Source organism: Nasonia vitripennis, chromosome 4 (assembly GCF_009193385.2).
Source record: "Nasonia vitripennis strain AsymCx chromosome 4, Nvit_psr_1.1, whole genome shotgun sequence".
Lineage (NCBI taxonomy): Eukaryota > Metazoa > Arthropoda > Insecta > Hymenoptera > Pteromalidae > Nasonia > Nasonia vitripennis.
This window is the reverse complement of record NC_045760.1, coordinates 3,669,186-3,693,563: the sequence shown is the minus strand read 5'-3', so window position 1 is coordinate 3,693,563 and position 24,378 is coordinate 3,669,186. Positions and strand designations below refer to the sequence as shown.

At 49.1% G+C, this 24,378-nt stretch overlaps 1 protein-coding gene and 1 long non-coding RNA gene across 16 annotated transcripts in view; one reads left to right on the top strand and one right to left on the bottom strand.

Moving 5' to 3' along the window:
• Positions 1-13,026, top strand: part of LOC116417156 — a 51,707-nt gene extending 38,681 nt beyond the window's left edge. For 11 of the 15 annotated variants that reach the window (XR_004227445.2, XR_004227444.2, XR_004227439.2 and 8 more), the window contains 4 exons: positions 1,235-1,766; positions 5,159-5,255; positions 5,365-5,498; positions 10,145-13,026. This is a non-coding gene — a long non-coding RNA (uncharacterized LOC116417156). The remainder of the gene's footprint in view (positions 1-1,234; positions 1,767-5,158; positions 5,256-5,364; positions 5,499-10,144) is intronic. The other 4 variants (XR_004344832.1, XR_004227440.2, XR_004227438.2 and 1 more) reach the window with 3 other exon arrangements.
• LOC107981007 overlaps positions 1-24,378 on the bottom strand; it is a 95,586-nt gene that overhangs the window by 32,959 nt on the left and 38,249 nt on the right. The window contains exon 3 of the mRNA XM_016984831.2: positions 18,546-18,595. Coding sequence (XP_016840320.2) covers positions 18,546-18,595 — 50 coding nt within the window. The remainder of the gene's footprint in view (positions 1-18,545; positions 18,596-24,378) is intronic.

Sequence of the window (24,378 nt, the reverse complement as noted above, 5' to 3'; positions counted from 1 at the left end):
GCGGAGCCTGTAATTTTTTAATTTGCCGGACGCTCGACCGTTTTGTGTAATTTTTCACGTCACATAAGAATTCGAATCGTCCGCGACAGGGTTAGGTGTTATGGCTCGCCCGGAAAAAGCGAAAAATCAGATAAGCGCGTATAACGCCGCCAAGTGTGATCGGAGAGAAGAAGAAAAGAGGGCTGCAAGAATCGTTGGGGATGGGATTCGAGCTCGGCGAAGCGTGCCTCCAGATAAACCCTTCATCCGTTTCTTGCTCTCTCCCTCTCTCGCTTCCTTCCTTTTTTCGCGCGCTCTCTTCGTCATTCGGCCTTTAGCAATGGAGCGCGCTTTTTGATCGATATGTGCGCCGTATGAAAATATCGCGCCGCGAGAATTGATGGTCCGTTGTTCTGTACAGTCGCGCTGGGAAAACTTTGCGAAGTTGCGCCGATGATTTAGTGTGCCTGACCCGTTGTACCTATATATAGTCCTTATCGGGGTATAACGAGAGTCTTTTGGAAAACAGGGCCGACTATACGCTTTCGTAGAGTAAACAACGTTATTTATTTCCCGAATTAGGAAAGGCGATGGCTCAATTAACGCTGAATCATATAGAGAGCGCAATTGCGATTAGAATCCGCGTCCGTCGTTCACACGTCGATAATACGCTGCGACGACAAAGGAGTAGTCCGTCGGCGGCTCTCTTTCTGTCCCTCTCCTCGCTGCAGGACGCGTAAACATCGGTTTTATGCAGCGCGTTCATCTCTCGCCATCGGCCTTTAATTTCACGCTGCAGAATGCCTGCGCGCGCGAGCGCAAGCGGAGGCTCACCGCACCGCCGCCGCGGATTTATGGTTGTTTCTTTTTCTCTTCCTCCTTCTATCTCTCCGCTTCCATAGCGTTTCACTCGCTATCTCTCTCTCCTTCCTACTTATTTTTTAGCCCCTTTCTCTCGCTGCTGCCGCCGCTGCTCCTTTTCTTCGACTTTTATAGTAGCTTTTCAGTTTAATTACCGCGTTTTATTGTTTACTTAATGCTCATGCTCGTACTTATTATTTTCCCCTGATTATCACTTATGGTTAATAAGTCGTACCGCTGCTTTTACGATCTCCAAACACATTAAACTCCGATATTAGAGCGAGCGAGATCGTTTATCTTTTCGAGCTTGCTACATTAGAACTTGAAAGAATAACATTATTCAAATTATTTTATCCATCAAGAGCAAAAATATTGAAATACGTCGTGTTCGCAGGGCTACGAGAGCAGCATCCGGAAATCCAGGAATCGCTTCCATTACACACTCTTACCCTCGCGGAGGAAGAGGAGAAGGAAGCGACGGACGGAGCTTTTACTTCCACACTGGATCTGCAGCGATATCTCGCAGCCCGCTCTCTCTCTTTCTCTCTCTCTCTCTCTCTCTCTCTCTCTCTTGCGCCGTATTTCCTGGCGTTTCCCGGGCATCCCTCCTCGCTTCTGCGGCAGCAGCATCGGCGCGAGGATATATATCAAGCAGTTATTGCGCGGATGGTACGAAGACTCATAATTTCCCGGGCTTTGTTTTGTTTCTTCGAGCGCCGCGCCGAGAAGCCGGACGGCTGTGCAGGGAGAAGAGAAGGAAAGAGGGATGGAAACAAAGCGGCCGAAAGACGCTCGGAGAATAAGTGAAATGAGCAATGAGACTCCGAGTACAGAGCAGCGGAGAGAGAGAGAGAGAGAGAATTGATGTGTGGGAGAGAGCGTGAGGAATGGCGGCGAGAGATGCGCGCGGAGTGTTATAGGAGAATGTACGAATAGCACTTCGTTTTTGAAAAATAATCACTTGAATGTTAATGTTAAAGTGAAAGTCGAATATCATTCAAATCGATCGCGATATAAATTCCTCTGTAGCTCGGGCGCTGAATATTTAATCGGCCTCGCGTTGCGAAGTTTCACATAAATCGTCCTCTCTATACTATAACGCGTTTGCCAATCAGTCGACATCCGCTTGCGTAACGCGCGCCGCGGCTATTATAAACTCGCAAACAACATTTTTTAAATAACCACGAAGCGGAGAGGCCTTCCCTGAAAAGCGCGAATATAACGGAAAAAGAAGACGCACGCGTGCCCGTATCGATCGCTTCTGAGTAGGCCGCGGTTTCGCGAAAATCTAATGAATATCGAACGAGTCCGATGAAAAGCGTCGTTACGTCAGTCGGCCTCTCTCTCTCGTAATTAAAAGTTGTGCTATAGCAAAAAAGAGAACTCTCGGCGGCGGCGATAAAAATGCAAAGGACTTCCGGCGAACAATAAGGCATTAGAATCGTAATTAACCGCTCGGACGTCGCTGCTCGGAGATGCCCCTTTTTCTCTCTTCGTCAGCGGTGGCATGTATAACTGTGCACTAGCAGACGAGACGGCACGTACTGTGATAGCTTGCGAAAGAAATATTTCCTGGCCGATCAATCAATATTCAAGGTGCATGTTTAAACGACCGATTAATATAAGCGATCTTCAACGGTAGATATGCGAGCGCATATCCTTGCCGCGGGGAGGTCGCTTTTTCACGAGGTTTTGCAACCGATCGAGAGAGAGAGAGAGAGAGAGAGAGAGAGAGAGAGAGAGACTCTGACTCGGCGCGTTCGATATGCAACGCTCGTCGCAAGTATGAGCGCTGCAGTAATGACGTGGTCTGTCATGCGGTTTTCTCTTTCCAGAGCTCCGGCTCTTTTTCCACCCCGTTTGTGTGTCTGTGTGTAGACGTCGATATTCCTCTTCTTGCGCGATTGCTCATCTTCGTTTGTCTTTATTATGTATGCTGTATTTATGGCGCAGTGCGATAACGTCGTTCGCCTTTGTGGCAAAATAGAAATAAAAAATCGAACGCGTTGCTTTGAATTCAATTACGTAGAATCGTTGCATACAGGCTGCGAAACCTTGTAAACTCGCGAATCGTCCGAATAGCTCGAATTTCACGTGGTATGATTTGTCGCTGGAATGTCCTCTCCGTGTTCTGAAAATAGAACGCGCACGCGATAAATCGACGTCGGTTCGCGGAGCGAAAAGAATGTTTACCCGCGCGTCGACGTTTCTAATTCATCATTGGCCGTTTCATTGGAATAATAAATGCGATGCAGTAGCTGCAGCAGTGGCTGTGCACGAGTATTGGTTTTAAATTTATTTGAATGACGTGTGTTATATGAATACCGAGCAAAAGAAAAAAAGTGTAACTGTTTCGATATCGCGCTAGAATACCAGGCCATCGGAGATTTAATTTTCGATTCAATTAGCGGAACGCAAAATGTCGCGCCGTAATTTATCTGAGCTGGATTTCCACCTGCTGCAGCGCGGCCAAGATAATTCTTGGAAAAGTATCCGTCTCGCGTGCAAAAATAGCTCGGACTCATAGCGATGCTTTGACACTGATGCGAATCGCGAGGGCTATTGCGATTTGTTAATTTAATTCCGCAGTTCGCGGCGGATAAGCCATCGCGATAAGCCATCGCTCTAATTTTTACCTCGATTCCTTTTTTCGAGAGTCTCGCTTTGCTAATGCGCACATGTTTCGAACTCCGGATGACTAATGCGTAATCGCTGAAATTACCCGAGAGATAACGCGCCGTAATCTCACACGCTGATAGCGAAACGCCGCGCAAAGTGTGAAGTACACACTGTAAACTTTAAATAATTTTTGCGCGTTCACCTCCTGACTGTTGTACAGTTAATCGCGAGATAAGGCTTGTGTTCCGCTAAAAATTAACGTATACCTTACGTGATGCATCTGTGAGCTATAGGACCCTAAACATGCGCTCTCGGCCCGTGCGGCTCATCAGCATAATGGAAAAAAATTCAATTCGGACTCAACGGTCTGCAACGCGGCTGCACATAACGCTCGCGCGACGGTTAATTAAACCAAGTACACACAGTCGTTACTTTATCCGGCCACGGCAGCACGTGTCAAAGCAGAACCTAAGGAAAAATTACGAGGACGTTTTGCAAGCGCTTATGTATAGCGGCGGAAGACCAATTAAAAAAATTCCTAATAAACAAAGGCTCGCGCGGAGTTTACATGAAGAAACCGCGCATATCGCTCAGTTTTAATAGAACGAGAATATTTATTGCGGACTCGCATGCACATAGCGCGCGCAGGGATATAAGTTACGGACTCGGCGCAATTAGCCAAACGCTGATCGTTGGAAAAATTGAGATTTCTTTTTTTCTTCTGCTTCTTTACTGCTTCCTTATGCTTATATGAAAATCTTTGCGAGTCCATTATGCCGAGTCCGTGATGGATTACTGCTCGTCGGCGCTTAGTGTGTGATATATTCATTATTTCTTAATTTTCTTTATCATCCTTTTATATTGCGCGAGTGAGAGATACGCATCGCGCTATGTAACTCACCGCGGGCATACGTTCACCGGAGGAGGATTAACCGTAATGTTTTGTTGTATATCGTATCTGTTTGTTGGAATCACATATGAAAAGAAAAATGATTATAATTCTAAGAGAGATAACGCATTCTCTCGATAGAGCGCAGTACTAATTCCTCCGGCCGCGGGTAATTAAGGACGCGATATATGAATTAAACATAACAATGAAAACTCGACCATAATGCACTCTTAATAAAAAGCTTCTCTCTCTCGAACAATTAAGATCATAAACATTGAATTTTAATGGCTTGATCGCCTTTCCGATTGAGCGCAGCAGCGCGCGGTTTTAAGAAAGTCAAATGTACGCATCATTAATCCTCTCCGGGCTAATGCGCGCATTTTCACTTCGGTGTGCTATATTCACCTCAGTTCCGAATCGAGTCTTAAACTACTCCCGAATGCATAAAGCGCGCCTTGGCTCTGGAAGCTTTTCCCATCGCTGAACTTCCGCGAAACCTCAGCGAGTTTTTGTCGCGACGTATGACGCCGGAGAAAGTACAGTTGCGACGACTGGATTGTTTAGAGCGAAAGAAGAGGCCGACTGCGGCGCGCGGAAGCCGATCGGAGATGTATCGTCGAGAGATGCGCACTGCAGAGTTGCGTAATGCGAGAGGGTCGCAAAAACTAGTCGCGGCGGACGCCTATTAGAATATTGAATTAGAATATGGATGTAGGTGCCGTCCTGCGGCTTTTTGCGCGACTGCGTTGACGGATAGGCATTTAGAATTGAGAGAGGATGAATTTTTAATTCGTGCTAATATACTTTTAGGTATCCGTGTGGCGACTGATGTAACGAGCGGAGGCGTCATCGTTTCCTGTAGCGATTGGGTTATCGACGAGATCTCGACTCGGAAGGAGTATATAAGGTACGTACATGGATACGGTTTTTGAACTATGATTCAGTTTCTATACGCTTCGGTAATGTAAACAGATTAGCGCCTTAAAGCGATTTTTTAACATTCTTTTCGTTTTCAGGGATCTGCGTCACTGCGGCCGCCACGGCGCTACACTATCCTTTCCGAGAAAGTTTTAAGTCATGCGCTGGAAGAAGACACTCGGAGTATCTTATCGCGGGCTTACGAAAGGAATTCAAACATTCCTTTTTATCGGTGATTCAATATTAATTCTCGATAAAGCGTCAGCTCATATCCTCGACACTCAATTAGAGCGTGCGAGAGTCCATGTCGTAATAATGAAGAGGCGAATAGCTAGTAATTTATATTAGGCGCATACAGAAAAGAAAAAGAAGTTTCATACGCGGCAGATTCTCACGACCCGACGCGCCGCGTGTATAGCATATGTATTATAGCCAGTGCAGGAGCGGCCGGATCGAGAGGAGAGCATCAGACGCGATTATTATTCGTCGATCAATTCCCTGTAAAAGCTCGATGATTTAAAAGGAGATGCAGAAACTAGTTGAAACTCCCCCTCGGGTAATCACAGCGAGATCAATAAGCTTGCGTATATGGTGTGTGTGTGTGTGTATATAGAGGCGCTCGCTCGCTCGCTCCTCATCTCGCCGGGCCGAGTTTGCATGGCCACGTCCCTCGCGAGGTCCTTAATAAGCGGTTCGCCGCAGAACAATCCGATTAATTCGAGAGTGCCTCGTTCGACGCTATTCGGAGCTGGTGCGCGTCGTTCTCTCTCTCTCTCTCTCTCTCTCTCTACCTCCTTTTTTCTTTCTTTCTTCTTCCCGCTCGACCCTCTCTCTATATACGTATATACCCGCGGACTTAGGCACATAGGCATCGACGTATCACGGTAATCATAGTGTTTCTCGGAGCATTGCTCGGACGTGACTCGTGCGCGCCGCGCTCGTCTTTTTCCCCGGCGATGCTTTCTCTCTCGCCCTCGCTCTTACGCGTATACGTGCGCGATGCTGAATATGCTGCCTCGCTGCTCTCGACACGGAGGATATGATTGTTGCCACGGCTGCCGTATTAGATGATACTAATTTCAGCCGCGCGGCCTGACTAGGATTCTTATTAGGCTCGCAATTGCGGGGCGAATTTCGTCGAATGTAATGCACGCAGCGCATGTACGATTATTGGGAAATTCCTTGCTTGATAAGAGCGACTTTTGAATCCCGTAACAATCAGCCTCGTGAATAATTCAGGAGACCGCCTTTCGGGAAGAAGAAGAAAGAAGAAGAGCAGCGTCCAAATTATGCCAGCCCCGAAACTGCAGCAGCAGCAGCTCCGGGGCAGAGGTGCGTGTGCGACGTGTGCGTGCACGGGGGGCGCGTTCCGCGAAATTTATTATTGGAAACGCGTAGTGGGAGGATAATCCTCGGCTGCAATTATACACACACGTATATACACGGACGGAGTCGAGGCAGCGGCCGTCCGTTAGATTATCGGAAATCTCGTTGCGTGATCCGGTCGGAGCATGCACAGGGCACCGCCGCCGCCGCCGCCGCCGCCGCAAGTTTTTCATTATATTAGACGAGAGAAGAAGAAGAAGGCTTCTCGGGAGTTTCTCGGCAGAGGGAATCACTTCCAGCTGCAATTTTTGCCCCGACGAGCCGCTCCGGGAACGAGGCTGATACGCGGGAGGCTTGAGCGTGAGAATTAATTTTGACGGCTACTCTGGGTCTTTTTACTTCTGTCTTATTCGGCTCGGAAAGCGGAATTGTAGTCTATAACTGCATCAAAAGTGAAACGCCGCATAACAACGGGATATACACCCTGAGCTAACGACGATCCGGTCGGGTTTAGCGTGATTTTCGAGTTTCGCGCTTTTTGCGAATGCCGCCGCGGCGAGCCCCCTACGTGCATTTATTATGTCGCCGCACGTGAGAATGATGTTTTAAGCTGCTGCAGCTCCTATACAGTAATCTGAGAAGGTCCTCCGCATGTGTCGCGCGCACCTTATGCGTATGTACACATAAAAGATCGCATCTCGCGATGCGTCCCTTTGACGACACGCCGCCACTGTCGTCCGACTTTTTGGCGGTCCGTGAGTTTAGAGCTCGAGGTTTATTTTTTTATTCGCGCGTTAAAACGAGGCGCGTGTAAAGCACCCGCTGGAATGCGTCTCTTTTGCGCTGCGGTTCTCAAGGGGGGCAGATCGCCGGGACACACGTACGTGGGAACTGCTTTTTTTTTTTTGCATCTTGCGCAAGTGTCGCGCCACGGCGAGGATCATTAAGTCAACTGGATGAATTTTTGGGAATTAAGATACCTCGCGATTGTCGAGCTTGTTTACGCGGAGGGAAATTTAATATTTCCGAAAAACGTTCTCGGAAATAATATTCGTACGAATGAGTCTTTTGTTAGCTCGATTATATCCTCCGTGTACGAGCCCCTCTCGTGTCCAGGTGCATAATCGCAATTAGTACCAGTATCGGCCGGCGGAATCTTCGGCCGACGCGCGCGAGGGCCATTAGCATACGCGCGCGAATCTAGAAATAACCGGGGTAAATTAATTAAAGCGCGCTATAACCGCTCCACACGATGGCTATCTAAATAAGAAGTTGGCATGACTCTGCATAACGCTCGCGTATACGAGAGAGACTGTCAGATGGTAGATTCAGAGCCTGAATTGTGCGCCAGGCTGAACAATTAGCGAGCGCTGCACTGCAGAGAGCTTCTATTTATGTAGAAAACGATAACCTAGGCTCGAGAGCCTCGGAAGCTGGGCGCGTGCATCTGTCGCTGCTACTCAAGGCTCTTTATGGCGCGAATTTCTCTCCATATGAATCGCGGATTTTTTCTCTCTCGCTTTGTATCGCATTATCACGATTCGACTTCACGCTCTGATTTGCCCGCCGGCGAACTGCTGCACGTACAGTAGCGCTAACAAGATGAATCGTTTTGTTGAGATTTATCGAGATACAAGAGATACAAAAAAGTCGGGGGGATTTTTGCATCGCGCGCATTGTGAAGCGTAATTTATTTGGAATATCCTGCAGCCGTAAATTAGCGTCGACGGGTATAGCGTGTTTCCACTTTTTTCTCTTCTTCTTTTACGGCGCTTCATACAGATGCGACTACGGGATTTGAAAGTGTAATTGTAGCTCTACACACGATATATCGTATTGCGAGTTTGGTTAATAAACATGAGAAAATTATGACACTAATTACGATGATTTCGTAGTAGAATGAGCGCGCGCGCGAAATCAGCTCTTTATAGTCCTAATGGAGAACGTTCGTAGATCCGGATATGGCATTAACATTTACAACGGCGCGCGCAGCTGCATCGCATAGTGGTCAGCGAGTATCATCGCTATTCTAAGCCTCTCTCGTGGCTCTCCGCGACAATATCGCTCGTCGAGATCGGGATAAATAAAACATCTCCCTGTGTGTGCACTTTTCGCAAAAACCAAAGTACCCGCTCGCGGTTGGAGAAAAAAATCGAGCTAAGTGGACTCGCGGACGTTCTCACATACATTATATAGCCGCACTCGCGCGGCGTCTTCCAATAATTCGCCGTCTCTTTCTCTCTCTGGCTGTGCAAAAAAATCATCGCAATAGTATAGGCGCAAGCAAGGGTCAGTGAAGAAGCAGCGCAGTACGGCTCGAAATTAAATCACGTCGATGCCGATTAGCGTTGACAACGACGATTAAAGAGATCGGCTGGCTTAATGACCGGTCGCGCGAGTCCGATCATCGGCGGGCCTCAATTTCATTGATAATATTTAAATGCCGGCTATTAAAGCCCTGAACGCCGCTCCCTTCCTTTCTATGTAGCGCGTTGCGAATCGAGTAAGTTGCGCTTGACGAGTAAATAATTCGTGATGTTTCTTCTAGGAATTAAAATTCATCAGAGCCGCGGGTGGCAATTACACTATTCGTTATCTCATGAGAGAAAAGGCAATAAAGTGCGTAAAACCGCTCGTGCGCGCTCTTCCCAGGATTCAGAACTGGAATCGAGTCTCGAAAGACATCTTTTATTTATCCTCGCTCCCTATGTACTCGCTTCCTCAGCAGTCGTCCTCGCGCCGTTAATTAATGTAATGGATTATATTCAGCAATGCTCGAAGACTAATACATTAAATCGAGCGACGACATTTCAAAAACCACCTTCTCAGCTCTCGCCCGACAACAGTTTAGCCCACCGGATGGCCTCAAGCCTCTCTCTCTCTCTCGTAAACGATCGGCTTGGGCATCAGAGGCGTAGCATTTATCGGCCGGGCCCCGTCATTATTTCATCGAACTCTTTCATCGCCTCTCGATGCACGCGCGCGCTTATACGATCAGCTGCTGCTGCTGCTGCCGACAAGCCTTTCGCCGGAAGAGATTTTTTAAGCTTCTTCCTGCCGCCTGTCCGTCGCTTATTTATCATCGACGCGCGCGCGTACCGCGCAATTATACGTAAACGCTCTGTGTGTATACGCTGGTACGGATTAATTTTTCGCTGGTGAATTTCGGTAGGCTGCTCGGCGATATAACGCGAGTAAGCAGCGGCTGATCGATCGGGCTTTTGTCTTCGGCCGAAGACGAGTCGTTTGTTTACGGGGCGACGCGGTGATTTAGGACGGCGGATCGTTATCGGTGCAGCGCGATGCGTCATTATATCGCCGAGCGAGGAATCACGAGGTGAGGATCGATGAAGCCGAGGCGAGCGTAACAATTATGCAAGCTTCGCGAATTTTTCATGCATCCGACGAGGAGTTTCGTCGATTTTTCTCCGACGCTCGCGCGCTGTAATTTCGCGCTGCTGCACTTTGACCGCGATCGGCGAGAATTAATTTTAATCAATAATATCGAGATGCTATCGTGTGTGTACTAACGAGTGAACATATTCCTTGCAGGAAGCAGCAGAAAAAGGCAGATACATCCCGCCGGCGGCGGCACATCGAGACAGAGAACGAGTCAATAGCATATAAAGAATCAAAATGCAGAAAAGGATCGCCGCGGGAGAGAACGGCGGATCAGCTTTTTCCTCGGCGATTTGATGTAATCTAATTGGATATGAAATTAAGTCAACGAAATTCCGGCAAAAATGAGAGGGGGTCGAACGCTGGCTCGATTTGAAATTTATATTTTCCGCCGCTCTGTTCTCCGCACGTGTTTGTCATCTTTTTCCTCCTCTCGTACACGCACATACGCACACAGGAGAGAGATAGATGCGCGACGGCGCGCATAATTGCGCTACTGCATATAAGCGCGCTCCTCCCTTACTTTACGCGCTTTTTGCTCCGCCGGAGATGGATGTGGACGAGCGTGACGCGCGCGGCTTCTCTCTTTTCATGCATCAGGTGCGAGGGCTTATCACCGAACGAGCTCGCGGGGATTATCGGTATAATGCGCGTATAGTCGGGACTCGTTTTCTCTCTGTATGCGCAGCGTACACGCTTTGCTTTATTTAGCCTCGACGATTCTTTCCCACGCTGAAAAATTCATCGTTATCGGGACACGGCTCGCCTGTGTACATGGTAGCGAGGCAATGTCGGCGCAATTGCTCTTATACGTGCGTATATAGGCTTTGAGTCGCGTTTATCGACTATATTTTAAACATAAGCTCGTCCGAGCTCGATCGGTTTAATTGACTAGTGACATTTTGCGCGCTTCGCGCGAGCAACTGCTTCTATTTTTATGCTTTTTGGACATAAGTTTTGAGGTTATAATTTCTCAATTTAGAAATATTATTTTAATTAATATCAAATTAAAATTTATTAATTAATGTATCAATTGTTTTATTATTTATTCAATTTGCATTTATATCATAAATAACTTTGTAAAAATTAAATCAATTTTAATTCGTAAATATTTTCCAGATTTTGTATTTTCGCGCCCTTTTAAAAGCATCCAATCAAATCTCGTTTTAGTCGGCTTCACTTTTATCGTATCTCTTTTTTAAGAAGGGATGCTGTACGCACCGAAATAAAAAAGCAGTTCTATATTTTTATTACTGAAAATTTTTCACTCTCGTTCTCTATGCACAACGTCCATTTTCGGCGCATAGCGGGCTCGCATTCCTCGCGCGCTTGCACCGGATTTTCAAAGTTTCGCTCGACAACCGATGAAGACGAAGAGAAGACGAGTCCGGAGGAGAATTCGAGAAAGACAGATGACGAAAGCGAGTAAGCGAAAGAGAGAAAGGGATCCACCGAAGGAGGCAAACGACGCAAAAACTGGCGAGCATTGTCCGGCTCTCTCCGTATAGAGAGAACTCGCCGCCGGAGCAGCAACGTTGCATACCTACCGATCGCGCATAACAGCTGTGTGGCGGCCGGCGATTTGATTTTTAAATGCAAACAAATCTACATCGCGGCAAAAGCGCCGCCTGAATCCGGAATATCTCGCGGATATACTGTTTTTTTTCGCAATGATGCAACTACTTTTTACCGCTTCTTCGGCTTTGAGCTCACCGACGCCGAAAAAAAAAATATATATATAACGAGAAGTCGAAACGCGCACACTAAATTTCCCGTGAAATTGAGAATACCTATAAGCTCTCATGCAAAAACTCCACGAGAGACGACCTCGGCAGAGGGAATTGGCAATAAGGTACGTAGCGCGCGGCAGTAACATAATTAACTCCTGAATCGCGCGCGAGAAGGGTCAGAGTTCGACAGCGCCGCACAAAGATACTCCCTCGCCGGAGCGTAATTTGCCGCGTGACAGGACGAATGCAACTGCGGCAGCGGATCCTCTCTCTTCGCGGCGGCGAACACTACTCGCGCCCCCGTCAAAGCTCATAAGTTATATGGTAACCAAGAGAGAGAGAGAGAGAGAGAGAGAGAGAAGCGAGTGCTGTGTACGTACGTACGTGCGGGAGATGATGATACAGAGGAGAGCTGGATAAAGGTAACGAGAAAACGAGGACGAGATAGAGAGGGAGAGGGAGACGGGAGGTAATTGCCGCGGAATTAATGAGACGGCATAATTGCCACGATAATCGTCGATCGTTTTGTTACGAGGATCGCATATTATTAGATCGGATGTACAGGTATGCGCGGAAGGTCAGAAATGACAATTATACCGAAGGGCTAATTGTTCGCGGGCAGCCTCGTCGGAATGCCGCCTGACTGACGTGTGTTTAATCGTTGCGATGACAGACACGACATCGCTAGAACTGGATTGAAAGCTACAGTAGTGGGACTCGGAGGATTGAAACGTTTCTCGAAAAGCGTCATAGCGTGTACTATTTCACTGGGAAACAAGCGAGAACGACTTCCTCGTCCAGCCTACATCCCCGCAAGTAATCGTACAGCGGTGACGATTTAAAGCTCCCGCGGCTGCGCAGGTGCAGTTCGCGTCTGATTCGAAAACGAGGCCGCGCGCGCATACCTCGACGATTCGTCCTCCTCGATCTTCCTAGTCTGGGACACGTCGCTCGTAGCTTCTCCGGAGATGAGCGACTAAAAAGCCGCGCGGGACATTTAAATGACGTCGTCGCCGAAGCCGGAATAACTCAGCGGCCCGGCGTTTTTTCCTCGCGATGGTACAAGGCGTAGTGCGCTGGATCGGAGGAGTAAAAACTAGCGGAGAGGATGGTTTAGCATAAAATTGCTTCGAAAAGTTTGTATCCAATAATAAAATGATCTTACGATAGTTTTAAGTTCCTTTCTACGACACTGTATTCACTGTAACCTGTGTTGCTTCGAATGTGCACTTATACAATTCCAAAAGAAAAGTCGAGTTTCTCTGAGAACAGCAGCTGTAAATAAAGCCGAGGACGATCAGCAGACTCGGCGAAGCAAATTATTCCAATTATCACCTTTTCCAATTTTCTGCGTACACAGCGCTGCTCTAGTTTTTTACAGCCTCGAGCGAAGAAGACGAGACGAGTCGAGACGAGAGTGAACGAGCGAAGAAAGAAGGAAAGAGCCGGCCGCTCGGTGACATGTCGAGGAGGCTCGTTGGCGCGCGAGGCGGCGGGGGATGCTAATCAGATGCCGACAGTGTCGGCGAGATCAAAGCGAGCGCTGCACGCGCCACCGCGCGGCTCTATATTTGAATAAGATCCACGAGAGCGATGCCTCGCGGGCTTTTTCTCCTCTCCTCGCGACCATTCCACGGGATTCCTTCGCGCACGTGTGTGTGTGTGTGTGTGTGTGTCTGTGTACGTATACGTGCAGAAAGAAAGAAAGAGAGAAGTCGAGCGATCGATCGATCCTCGACGGGCTATTCTGATCCACTTACTCCGGCCTGTCTCTCTCTCTCTCTTTTTTCTCTCGGTGATTGTGTGGGTCGTTGGCTTGTTTCTTACTCTTTTTTTACGCTCCTTTTTTAGGCGCGCAGGATGCATTTGTCGCGAGAGGCTTTGATTTCCAGCGCCGCCGCTTATTCCTGTACACCGTCGTATTCGTTTCTTCCTCCACTGTTCTCTTGCGCTGCAGAAGTCGGTTTTTCGAAAATATCCGTTCTCGCTTCATCACACGGCGCAGTCGAGCGTTTTGTAAAATGCCACAAACCGCAAATTTAACGCCGATAAATAAAAAAAGGGCGAGAGCAGTGCCAAAAAGCCTAATCTCGGCGCATCTCTCTTTCTCTCGCGGCGTTTCGCAAAAAACCGTCAATCAGTCGGTGCTGCGGCAGTGGAAAAAACGAAAGCCGTGGAAGAGAGGAGGCATGTAACGAGGCGGCCCGAAAAATGCCTTCGATATGCAATAATAATAAAATTCAAAAATTATGACGTTTCTCTCTCTCTCTCTCTCTCTTCCTTTGCTTTTTGGCTATACACGCGTGCATCTCTCATACGCGCGTGCGAAATAAGCTCGCCTGGATAATATATTGCATAAGCGAAGGTGGACTGCGCGCGAGGGGAGGACGAGTATATGGGCGAAAGTTGCTTCGTTCCTTTTGTAAATTCCGAAGTTGAATGATACTACAAAGTTTCGTATTCCATCAAACGAATACATTTCCCTCGGCGCAAAACTGTACCGCGTTCCAAAAAGAGAGAGAGAGAGAGATACTCGCGCGCGCACGGGCATAAAGATGTTGTTTGAGGCGTTGGACACCTGTGCACTCTATAGCGCGCCGTTCTCTCTCGCACACGATAACAGACGCAGACACTCTCATACTTATGTAGATAGAGCACAGAGGGCAGTATATGCGTGCACCCTACATTAAGATGCGCCCGATGATAAGCTCGACTTTACGATCTCACGCTCCGGCGATTCATAGCCCGGCAATACGAACGACCGTCGTTTACCGGTCTTACAGCGCCGGTATACGGCTCGCACACATACACGCGAGCTCTTCATCTACGTCCTCGCGAGAGAGCGAGCCCTTCGATTTTATGACAAGTTCCTTAGCCTTTCACTTTTTATTTTCGCGCCTCCTTCCGAACGCTCCCTACACACACACACATATACGTATACGGCCTATGCTCGGCCTGATAAATGGTTTATGCTCTCTCTCTCTCTCTCTCTCTCGCGCGCGCGCTAGTCCCCGCGTGTCGGTGTGTGCAGCGCGATATCGATTGCCGCGTTAGGATTTCCGCCTTTTTTGCTGCTTCCTCCCGCGGTATAAGTATATATCGAGCGAGAGGGACTGCCAGCGCCGCTGAGCTTCCACCTTTGGACTTTGTTCTGCTTTGTTGGCCTATAAAGTTTTAGTGCCGCGGTATGGCGCGGAATGCGTCGATTCCTTGTTTATTGGATTGCGCGGCCATCAGCGACGCCGCGAGGCTTATATCCGCGGATTTACGAATCGTCTATGCAAAGTGATTAATCCGCAGAACAACAACGGGTGCGCGGGAGGAGGATCTTCTCACGGCGCGAAATGATTAATCCGCGCCAGCCCCGCCGCGGTAATTGACGTTTTATTCCTTCCGAATTGTATATCAAGCGGGAGAACGAGAAAGATGACACGTGTGCGAGAGAGAGAGAGAGAGAGCCGAGGCTACTCTCCGCGCGCGTATGCACTGCAGTGAGAGAGTCACTCGTAAAATCCCGCGAGCGCGTGTAAATCAAAGCCGCGCTGGCCGCTTGTAAATCACCGGGTAAGTACACACCGCTGGGATAATTTACGCAGCCGCTTCACCTTTAGCGCGGCTACCCTCGCTCCGTCCGTGTATATATCCGTGCGAGCAACTCTTTCTGCGCGGACTAAGTCGGATGCGCGCCTCGAGATTTCGCCTGTGTACCATAGTCTCTTTGAGATATTCTGCGTGTGTATAATAAACGTCGCTCAAGCGCAAGAGAATAGAGCTTGCAGCTGGATTCGGAGATTTCGAGGCCGCGATACACTCGCTCGAGCCGGTGGCGCTTTCTTTTCACGCGTCACCCTTGCTAATTATTACGTTCGGCAATTTTTGCGACTCGTAATAACAACCGTTTCAGCGAGTCCTCCGCGCGGCATCTGGAGCTACGAAAATAAGCGAACGTATCAATAACGATCTCTGGTATAAGCTTCGAACGGGGAGGTAGAGAAAAAACTTATCCGCATAAATTACCCCTTCTCTCGCAGAAATAGCCGTGCGTCAGCGAGAAAAATACACGGACTCGGGAGACTACCCTCTCTCTCTCTCTCTCTCTCTCTCTCTCTCTCTCTCTCTCTCTCTCTCTCGCGGTCGAATCAAAAAGACACACTGCAGCGTGCATAAAATCGGAGTTTGCATCGATCCCCGGCATACCTAAATCCGGTCAACTAAGGGGGCAAAAAAGCTGCTCTCGCGCATATGAAGACAAAAAACTAATTCATGCGAGCTTCTCCTGGAGAGAAATAAGGCAACGAGACCATTAACTCGTCCGCGCTCGCTCGCTCGATGTATTCATGCGCCGCGTTTACTCGTTATTTTTACATCGAGAGACGAGATCTCCGCTCGCAATAAATTCACTCGTGTACCTATACCTCGAGAAGTAAAGAAACACGATGATTTGCAGCTTTCCGATAATGCACGCGTATGCGATGAGTGTTAGATGAAAGAGAGAGATAGAGAAAATGCACTTTACGCGTGCGCCGTCCACACCACTCAGCCGTGAACAATATGCAGTCTTATATAAACTCGCTCACGCATAAAACAGCTCGATATTCCGCATTCGTATTCATGCTCCTTGGGCTCTTCAGTCAACCGGCCACATAAATAGTCGCGGCGGCCGCGAGTGATATAGAATAACGCTCTCGCGCTCGAATCCGAGAGAGAGAGGGACGTCCCGCTGCGTCGGCAGTGCATTATTTGCGATGCAATGCGCGCGATGCCTTATAAACGTCCCGCTGCAGCGTGCATATAAAGGCCCGTCGCGGCTATGCGAACTGAACTCTCTCACCCGCGTATGCATCGGCCCTTATTTATCGCCCTGCCTCTCTCTCTCTCTCTCTCGCGAGAGTTCGCGCCTCGAGTTCTCGCACTCGAGCGAGAGAGAGAGAGAGAGAGAGAGAGCCGAGTTGTGTCGCCGTTTTCAGAGATCAAGGGGTCACTGTGTTCTCTTTGCGGCCTGAGAATGGCTCTCGCGTGTACGCCGCGTGCGGCTTTCCGATATCCGCGCGAACAAAGGGTTGCGGATATGCTTTATTTTATTTATCGCCGGATAATAACGGTCGCATCGAGATTATTCTCGTGAATAACGGCGGCTCGCAAATGAATTAGCGGTTTAATTCTCCGGCGGCGCACGGTAGCAGTACTGCTACAGCAGAACACAAGTCTTCGCTGGCGGACGTGGCGCTAACGACTTTTCGATCGTTAGTTACCGAAACTACCAATACAATTATCGGCTCGAGAGAAATTTATTCCCTTAATCTCGCGCCTACGCTCGAGATTGCCTCTACGGGGGTGTATACTGTGCCTGGCGACCAATTCGGGAAAACCTATTCGACGCGATGTCTGTGTATTGTAACCAGCAAGCTGCTCTACTCCTTTTTTTTACGTCACCGAGCACTAATGGTCTACTATACCCCGGTACATTAAAGCCTGCAGCAGGATTGATTATTTTTATTTCCAAACGAGAGCTGCCGCTGGATCGTATTGTCCGGCGCAGATTAATAAAGTTTCTTCTCGGCTTTCGCCGCTCTCGCGCTTCTAAATAGTTGAAACTTCGATTAAAAACAAAAGCAATCCCGCGGACAATTGATAGAGAGAGAGAGAGAGAGAGAGAGAGAGAGGGAGAATGAGATGAAAGTTGATGTACAGCGTATACGGATCTCTCCCGAATTCCATCATGATCCAATAACGCGAGAATATCGCATCCATAATAATGGGCCGAGCCTATACACGTCGTCGGGAGACAATGATTTTTCCAGACCATCGACAATTAACTTTCAGCGGCTGCCCAGTCGATATGCCAAGAGAGAGAGAGAGAGAGAGAGAAGAGAAATCACGGTTTCCAGGACTGCTACGTGATCCCGGAGTTATCCGCGTGAAAACGTGCGCGCGAGCAAGGGTGTGGACCGCCTTCGACTTCCAGCGTTTGCAGAGCAAAGTCATTATATTTTCCCGGGGCGTCGCGGCGGAGCTTAATCAAGCCGCTAGCCGAGCGGAATCAGCAAGAACCCCATTAGTATAACCCCGTGCCCACTTCGTTACTTGCCGCTGCTGCTGCGCTGCCTGTCACCCCCTCCCGGAGATCTTCCAGCCGCTGCTGCTTCTCTTCGTTTTTCTCCTCCCTTATACTCGCTCGCTCGCTCTCCTGCTTTCCAGAGGTCGCCGGGACACGCTGCTCCGCGGGGACTCATTGTCCAACCTAATAAGCTCAACTTTTAATTGAATTTGCGAGCGGCTTGTGTATCAACTTTTAGCCGCGGCCGCAGCTCATCTCTGATTGGACATCTGCAGCCGCGGCGCGATCACTCACCTGGATGAGCTTTTTCGCAAATAAACTTTTACTCTCTACTTCCGACTTTTGTTTATACCGTATTACAGCGAGCGGGACTCGTTGGACTGAAATACCATTATCGCGCGAGTACATCAATCGCGAGGTGGGTCCGCGCTGCCGTTAATTGCATTGCGTTATTGGCTTAATTGCACTATTTATGCGCTCGATTCGATACTAGCGTCGAGAGTAGCAGTGGCGGCGGCGGCCCTTTAAAAAGCCACTTTATGATATCTCTCAGCGCGAGCACCGCCTATGCCGTGTAATTGATCCGCTGGCTGCCCCGGCAATTACGATTCCACGCCGGCATATACATTTTCGATCGCGAAATTTCCTCCTGCGCGGGCAATTAAGCCGGACGCCGCTAATCGTTACTTAATTCTTCGAATTTCCAGCCGGCGAGATGCAATCGCGGATTATTATCTGCTTAATTTCTAATTAGCCATATACTCACCCTCGATGTACACCGCGTTGTCCGACCATCTCGGCTGTTTCCACTGACACCTGCGAACACAAATAAAACCATCTCGCTTATAACGAACGTGTTTTCAGAAATAACAAACGCGTCATGTGCTCAATGACAAGCTCGGCTTGTGTATAACTCCTTCGCGCAACCTTAGAATCTCCTTGAGCGCCTATACTGTATATAATACCCCGCATCGCGATAATTTACTTATGGCGTGTCAGCGGCTCGATCACGCAGAAGAGTCGTCGCAGCGTCAATGCCGTCACATCCTGAGCGACGCGTGACACGCGAAGGATGTAGCTCGTATTTAGGCTAGGTAGGTGGTCGGTCACGCGCTGCAGGTGCTGTGTATAGTGCGCGTCCTTTGACGGGAGAGCTATGCTGCTGAGTATGCAGCGGAGCCGTCTATCGGCGGCGACTTTGACGCTTCCGCAGTGCGCGGATAAACTCTCGCTTTGGATATGGAGATGTGTGTGCATGGGAAGAGGCTTTGAATTGGCGGTCTTTGTGCTTGCGGAGATGATGCTTCATTAGCGAGGGGGATTATTACACGGAATAGTCGAAATTCCTCGAAAGCTGCTGTAATCGTCGAAAAAACAAAGCGTAGCTATGCAGGTCGCAATTAAAATGAGTGGAGAGAAGCCTGCGTCGTAGAATCCTCGCGTTTTCCCCCATCATCGACCATTCCATGAGTTGTAAGCTGTTATTATATCCCAACGCGATCGAACCTGAAAACAGATATCACACGGAAAGACGGTAGCCGCACGACTCATAAATTTCACATAGACCCGCTCGCGAATAATGTCCTCTCTCTCTCTCTCTGTCTAATGATCTTAGAAAGCGATATGATACCGCTTTATGTTTTCATCAAAGTTCAATTCCATACACATCTATATGACAGACGCCAGCTCTTACGCACACACATACATCCAGTGGCCATTTACGGGGATTTTCGCCCATTAGAAAGAGAGATAGAAGCAGAGCCGCGAGCATAATCAAGGTGAGTTTTTCCCCCGGCTCTATTCGAGCTCCAATTCTCACGCTGTCCCTCATGGACGCACTTCGCGCTCCTTCTCCCCGCGCTGATTGAAGCGTGCTCTGGAGTAGGGGCGAGAGCAGGTTTATAGAGCTAACGCTCGCGACGATGAATGTTTAAGACCGCGCGATCGGTGAGTTGCTTGTAGAAAAAAACGGCTCGTTATGCGGCCGATTGATGGGAATTGGTAATAACAATTAAGCGCAATTAAAAGGGGGACACACAATGCGCTGCGAATCAATCTCCGAGCGTGGACGGGATTTTCCAGTGTACGAGGCGAGTTATGATATGAGAAGCGTTTTATACATCCGCGACTTTTTTCGCTTATAAATCGCGAATCGCTGGGAGGTCGTTCGTTTTTATGGGCAGCGTGTTGCAAGTCCACGATTTCGTTAGCAATTATTTTCCTCGCTTATTATCATTCTTTTCCCGGGGAAAAAGAGGACACCTCCCGCGCGAGCATTACATCCTTCGTACTTACGCTTCTCTCATTTTTTCCCTCGCGCTTATATACATATATCTCGCGACTCTCCTCCTCGTTCTTCTTACCCGCCCCGCAGCGCCGGCGCTCCGCCAGTTTTTCCGCCCCTTCGCCGCTTCTCTCTCTCTCTCTCTCTCTCTCTCTCTCTCACCCCGCGCGCGCGTTGAGTGAAAAGTTTTGCTCGGGATATTACGCCCTCCCTCCGATGCCGGCGCTGCTGGTGCTTCTTCTTCTTTTTGCCGGGAATTCTATTTATCTCTGTCTGCTTCTCATACACTGTCGCTTCTTTCGAGAGATTTTTGTTTTTTTCTTTCTTTTTTTTTTTGCTCGGCACGACTTGTTTTCGGAGGAGATGAGAATTAAGAATCTTTGCATCGGGCGAGAAGTATATAGGCGATGTCGTTAGCCTCGCGCGCGTTTTCTTACGACTCGCCGAGGACGTATCTTCGAACTCTTTGTTTGCCATTCGCTATTGTCTGCACGGCGAGCGAAACTACGGCTCACGAAATATTATCTCGCCCCTACTCTTCTCTCGTTTCTCTCGTTCTTTATTTCTCTTTCTCGTCATTACGCGCAGTTCCTCTCTCTCTTCCCTGGCGTCTTATACGATTCCTCGCGGACGTCAAACTTTTCCGAGTTTATTCTCCGATTTTCACGACCATACCGCGCGCGTTTATTCACCAATAATCGAGATATGCTTCTCCTCTCCGCGCCAGTGTCTCTCGCTCGTTTGTATCGATTTTCGCCCAGTCGTTTCAAGGGGTTTACGGCTTTCGTAACTTCGTTAGGCGAGACCGACACATTTCTGCGAACGATCTAAATATACACCGACGAGAGACGAAAATACGCGACGATAAATTTCCAGACGAACGAGTTGCATCAACTGAGCGCGTCAGCCATGCTGGAAAATTCACGCGCCTCAGCGGCCGTTAAAAAACCTCCCCCGCATACGAGAAAAATATTCCTCTCCCCCACGTAGCAACAGCGGCGGGAAAAAGAGGACGAGCCCGGGGGGCTGATAAAAAAATCCGCCCATCGCCTCCCCATCTGCATACCGAGAGATGTATAGTATACACAGCGCGGCGTCGGTGCGCGGAGAGCCTCGCGCGCATAAATCGCGGCGCGAAGAGGGCGACGTCGCGGCGCTATCGACCAATCGTCGAGCCAGACCTGCGTACATCAGAAAACGCCGCCTATGGCCGGCGCTGCAGCGGCGCCCCGGCCATATTGTAAAATATGGATCGCGCGCTCGCGGAGGTGCGCCCCCCCCCTGCCCCTCACGAGAGGGAGAGAAAAGCTCCCACTACCGGCGCGCGGCGAGCTTTCGCATCCCTCCGCTGCTGTATACCCCTTGAGCGCTCGCTGCTGCCGCTGCAAGGGAATTTTCCAATTTTATGCTGCTGCGGCCGGGTAAGTACAAGTATGCGGGCTTTGAGGGATGCGGTTGCGGGTGATTGCTTGGCTGATTTTGGGCTTTGTTTGGTGAGCTTGTTTTACGTTCCAGCGAGTACTACGTAATTGCAAAATTTGTAAAAATCTAAAAAAAAATGGACAAGACCTTCTATCACCTCTGCAGCCATTCTATAGGTTCCGAGTAGACACGATTTGCGATGGGATTCAAGGCGGAATAAGCGCGATGAAGCCGGCAGACTGCGGAAGGGGATGTAACGCGAGTAGCTGCGCAGTGCGCGAGGAATAAGAAAGAGTAATAATAAAACTCCGAGATAGAGAGAGAGAGAGAGAGACAGAGAAACTTGCGCGCGCGAGGATGAAGGAATGAAGCAGAAAGGACGAGGCATTCGCGCCATTTTTCTCGCTCCGCGAAGAAAATTTACGGCGCCTGGCATCGATCCAGCGTCGTTATTTCGCCTTCAAAATAAATACCCGGCGCTGTATGCTCCTCGCGGACTATACAGAGGGAGAGAGATGGGCCGCAAGAGATACATGCCGATTCGTAAATATATTAGGTAAATTAATAAAGGGGACGATTTAAGTGATGCATCGCCCGGCGGCAGCGAGAAAGATTCTTATCGGCCTCTCTCGGCTTGTTTGATGGAGTGAATTTTTCTCGGGCATGTCACGACTATGACTTCATCGCGCTCGCGCGCGAGGCCCAGTTTTATTAAAACACTTCTCGTGTAAGTATCATGTGGCAGTGTTGGCAGCGCGTCAGGCCACTTTTGGAAAATATACGGGACTTTTTAAAATACAAATATTAAGCACACCGATAAGGATTGGTTGTATACATACGTTTTGAAATCGGAGATTAGGGCCACGAGATTATACATCCGTAGGTATTTTACACAGATGAGTCGAGGATAAGCCGCGAAAGTATTATCGTTGCAAAAGAGCTCTTGTAAATGCAGAGCCGCGCGTGCTGTTAACTACGCAGATAATGCGAATGGACACAGCAGCTCCAACTCTCTCCGCTGGGACATCTTTTTGCCGGGCCGAGTCTGCGTGAATGCGTTCACGTCTCGACGGCGCGGCGAGATCAAAAGACGCCCCCACTGGCGCTCCGCAAAAATGCCACCGTCCGCTCTCTCGTCTTCGTCGCTCTTCTACTATCCGTCGTTTGCCTAGATGGGCACGAAAAAACTCGCATTCTTATGGAAAACCCCGTATCGTTATTTTTTTTTTTTTTGTTTAAGGGAACGAATATATTTTTAACGACCATCTCACGTATAGAAAATAAATTCCCAAGTCTCAAAGCGCGGAAAACAAAGGAGCAGCCCGGGCAAAGCGTCTTGCAGCGGCAGCAGCAGCAGCACATATCAGAATTCAAAGGAAAAGTTGATCGGCCCCGCTGAAAAAGAGCGCAGGCAGCAGCGGGCGATAGGGCGTAGCTGGCAAGCGCGCAGTTTTATCAGAGCCGGCGCGGAAAACTCGTTTCGCGTTAACGTTACGCAAGCTGACCCAGGACGACGACGACGACGACGACGACGACGACGGCTTCTTTACGACCCCTACAGCACCGGCCGCCGCGTTATACACGCACCCACACCCCCGCTCTCCGTTATATATAACGTCCGTGTATGTATTCGCTGCACACGTGTGTGTGTGTGTGTGTGTGCGTGTATAGCGATGCTGAGCCCGGGAAAAAATTTCGCGACTTTTTTCTCTCTCCTTCCCTCCCATACACCTGTGCGTTAACGCGCGCACATCGCCGTAATTACGTATTATCTCGGGCCATACGTCCGCCGGGTCATGCGTACATGTGTGTAGAGAGAGAGAGAGAGAGAGAGAGAGCTGCGGCTTTGCAAGTGCAGCTGCGCGCGAGAGAGGAGGCAGGGGAATGTGTGTGTGCGTGTGGGTACGTGCTTTCTTATGGACTTTTTATGAGCGCGCCTGGCTGCCTCTGTGTGCGTCTTTATATTGGTGGCCGAGAGTAAAAAGAAATTTCGTATTACGCGGACGAGAGAGAGAGAGAGAGAGAGAGAGAGAGAAAGGCGAGCTTGTGCATGGGCATCAAAGGGCGCTTTATTGCCCCCGGGCCGGCTGTGTCGAGATATGCTTTGCGCTTGGAACTCGAACGATTAGCGAAATTGCTTTCTACCTATGTAATATGCTGCGCCCGAGCGTATATAGCGTTAATGCGTTAATTTTGCGGATTTAATTGAATTATTAACGTTTTCTCCTCTAATATTCACGCTTCACTCGAAGATCAATCGTTGCCTCGAAAAAATCTCGCCGCCGGAGAAAACAGAAGCGTGCGTACAAAGGCGAGCGCACGTCGATGTCGCTTCTCTTTATTGCCGAGAGCGGCGAATGCCCGGCTTAATAATGAATTTCCAAGCCGTCCTTACCTTTACGAGAATCTCTCTTACATGACCCGCGCGCCTATCGCCGGCCGCTCGCTGTATAAATACATGAGCGATAAGCCGCGTGCCGAGTGTGTGTGTGTGTGTGTAGCAATTATGCCGACTTTTTTGCCGAGTATAGTTTCCCTAAATGCACCGCTTTTTTCAAGCTCCTATAGTCGAAGCTCGAATCTCATTCCCGGTAAGAATCGCTCGGCTTCCCGAATCTCGAGCTGTCTACGCGGTTGTGCAACTTGGCGAATCGTTTAGGATAATCAAAAACGAAGCGTATAAGAAAAGCGCGAGAGACAAGCCTGGCTCGCGATGGGGGCGGAGTCGCGAGTCCGCTGGGACTTTGCATAGCCGATGAGCGCGCGGAGGCGGTCATGTACTTTGCATACGCTCGCGGCGTTCCAGCCTCCCTATTGGTCCAGCTTCCTGGCAGCTCTCCTTCTCGCTGCTACTACTCCCCCTACCGCTCGCTCGCTCGCTTGCGGCCTCTCC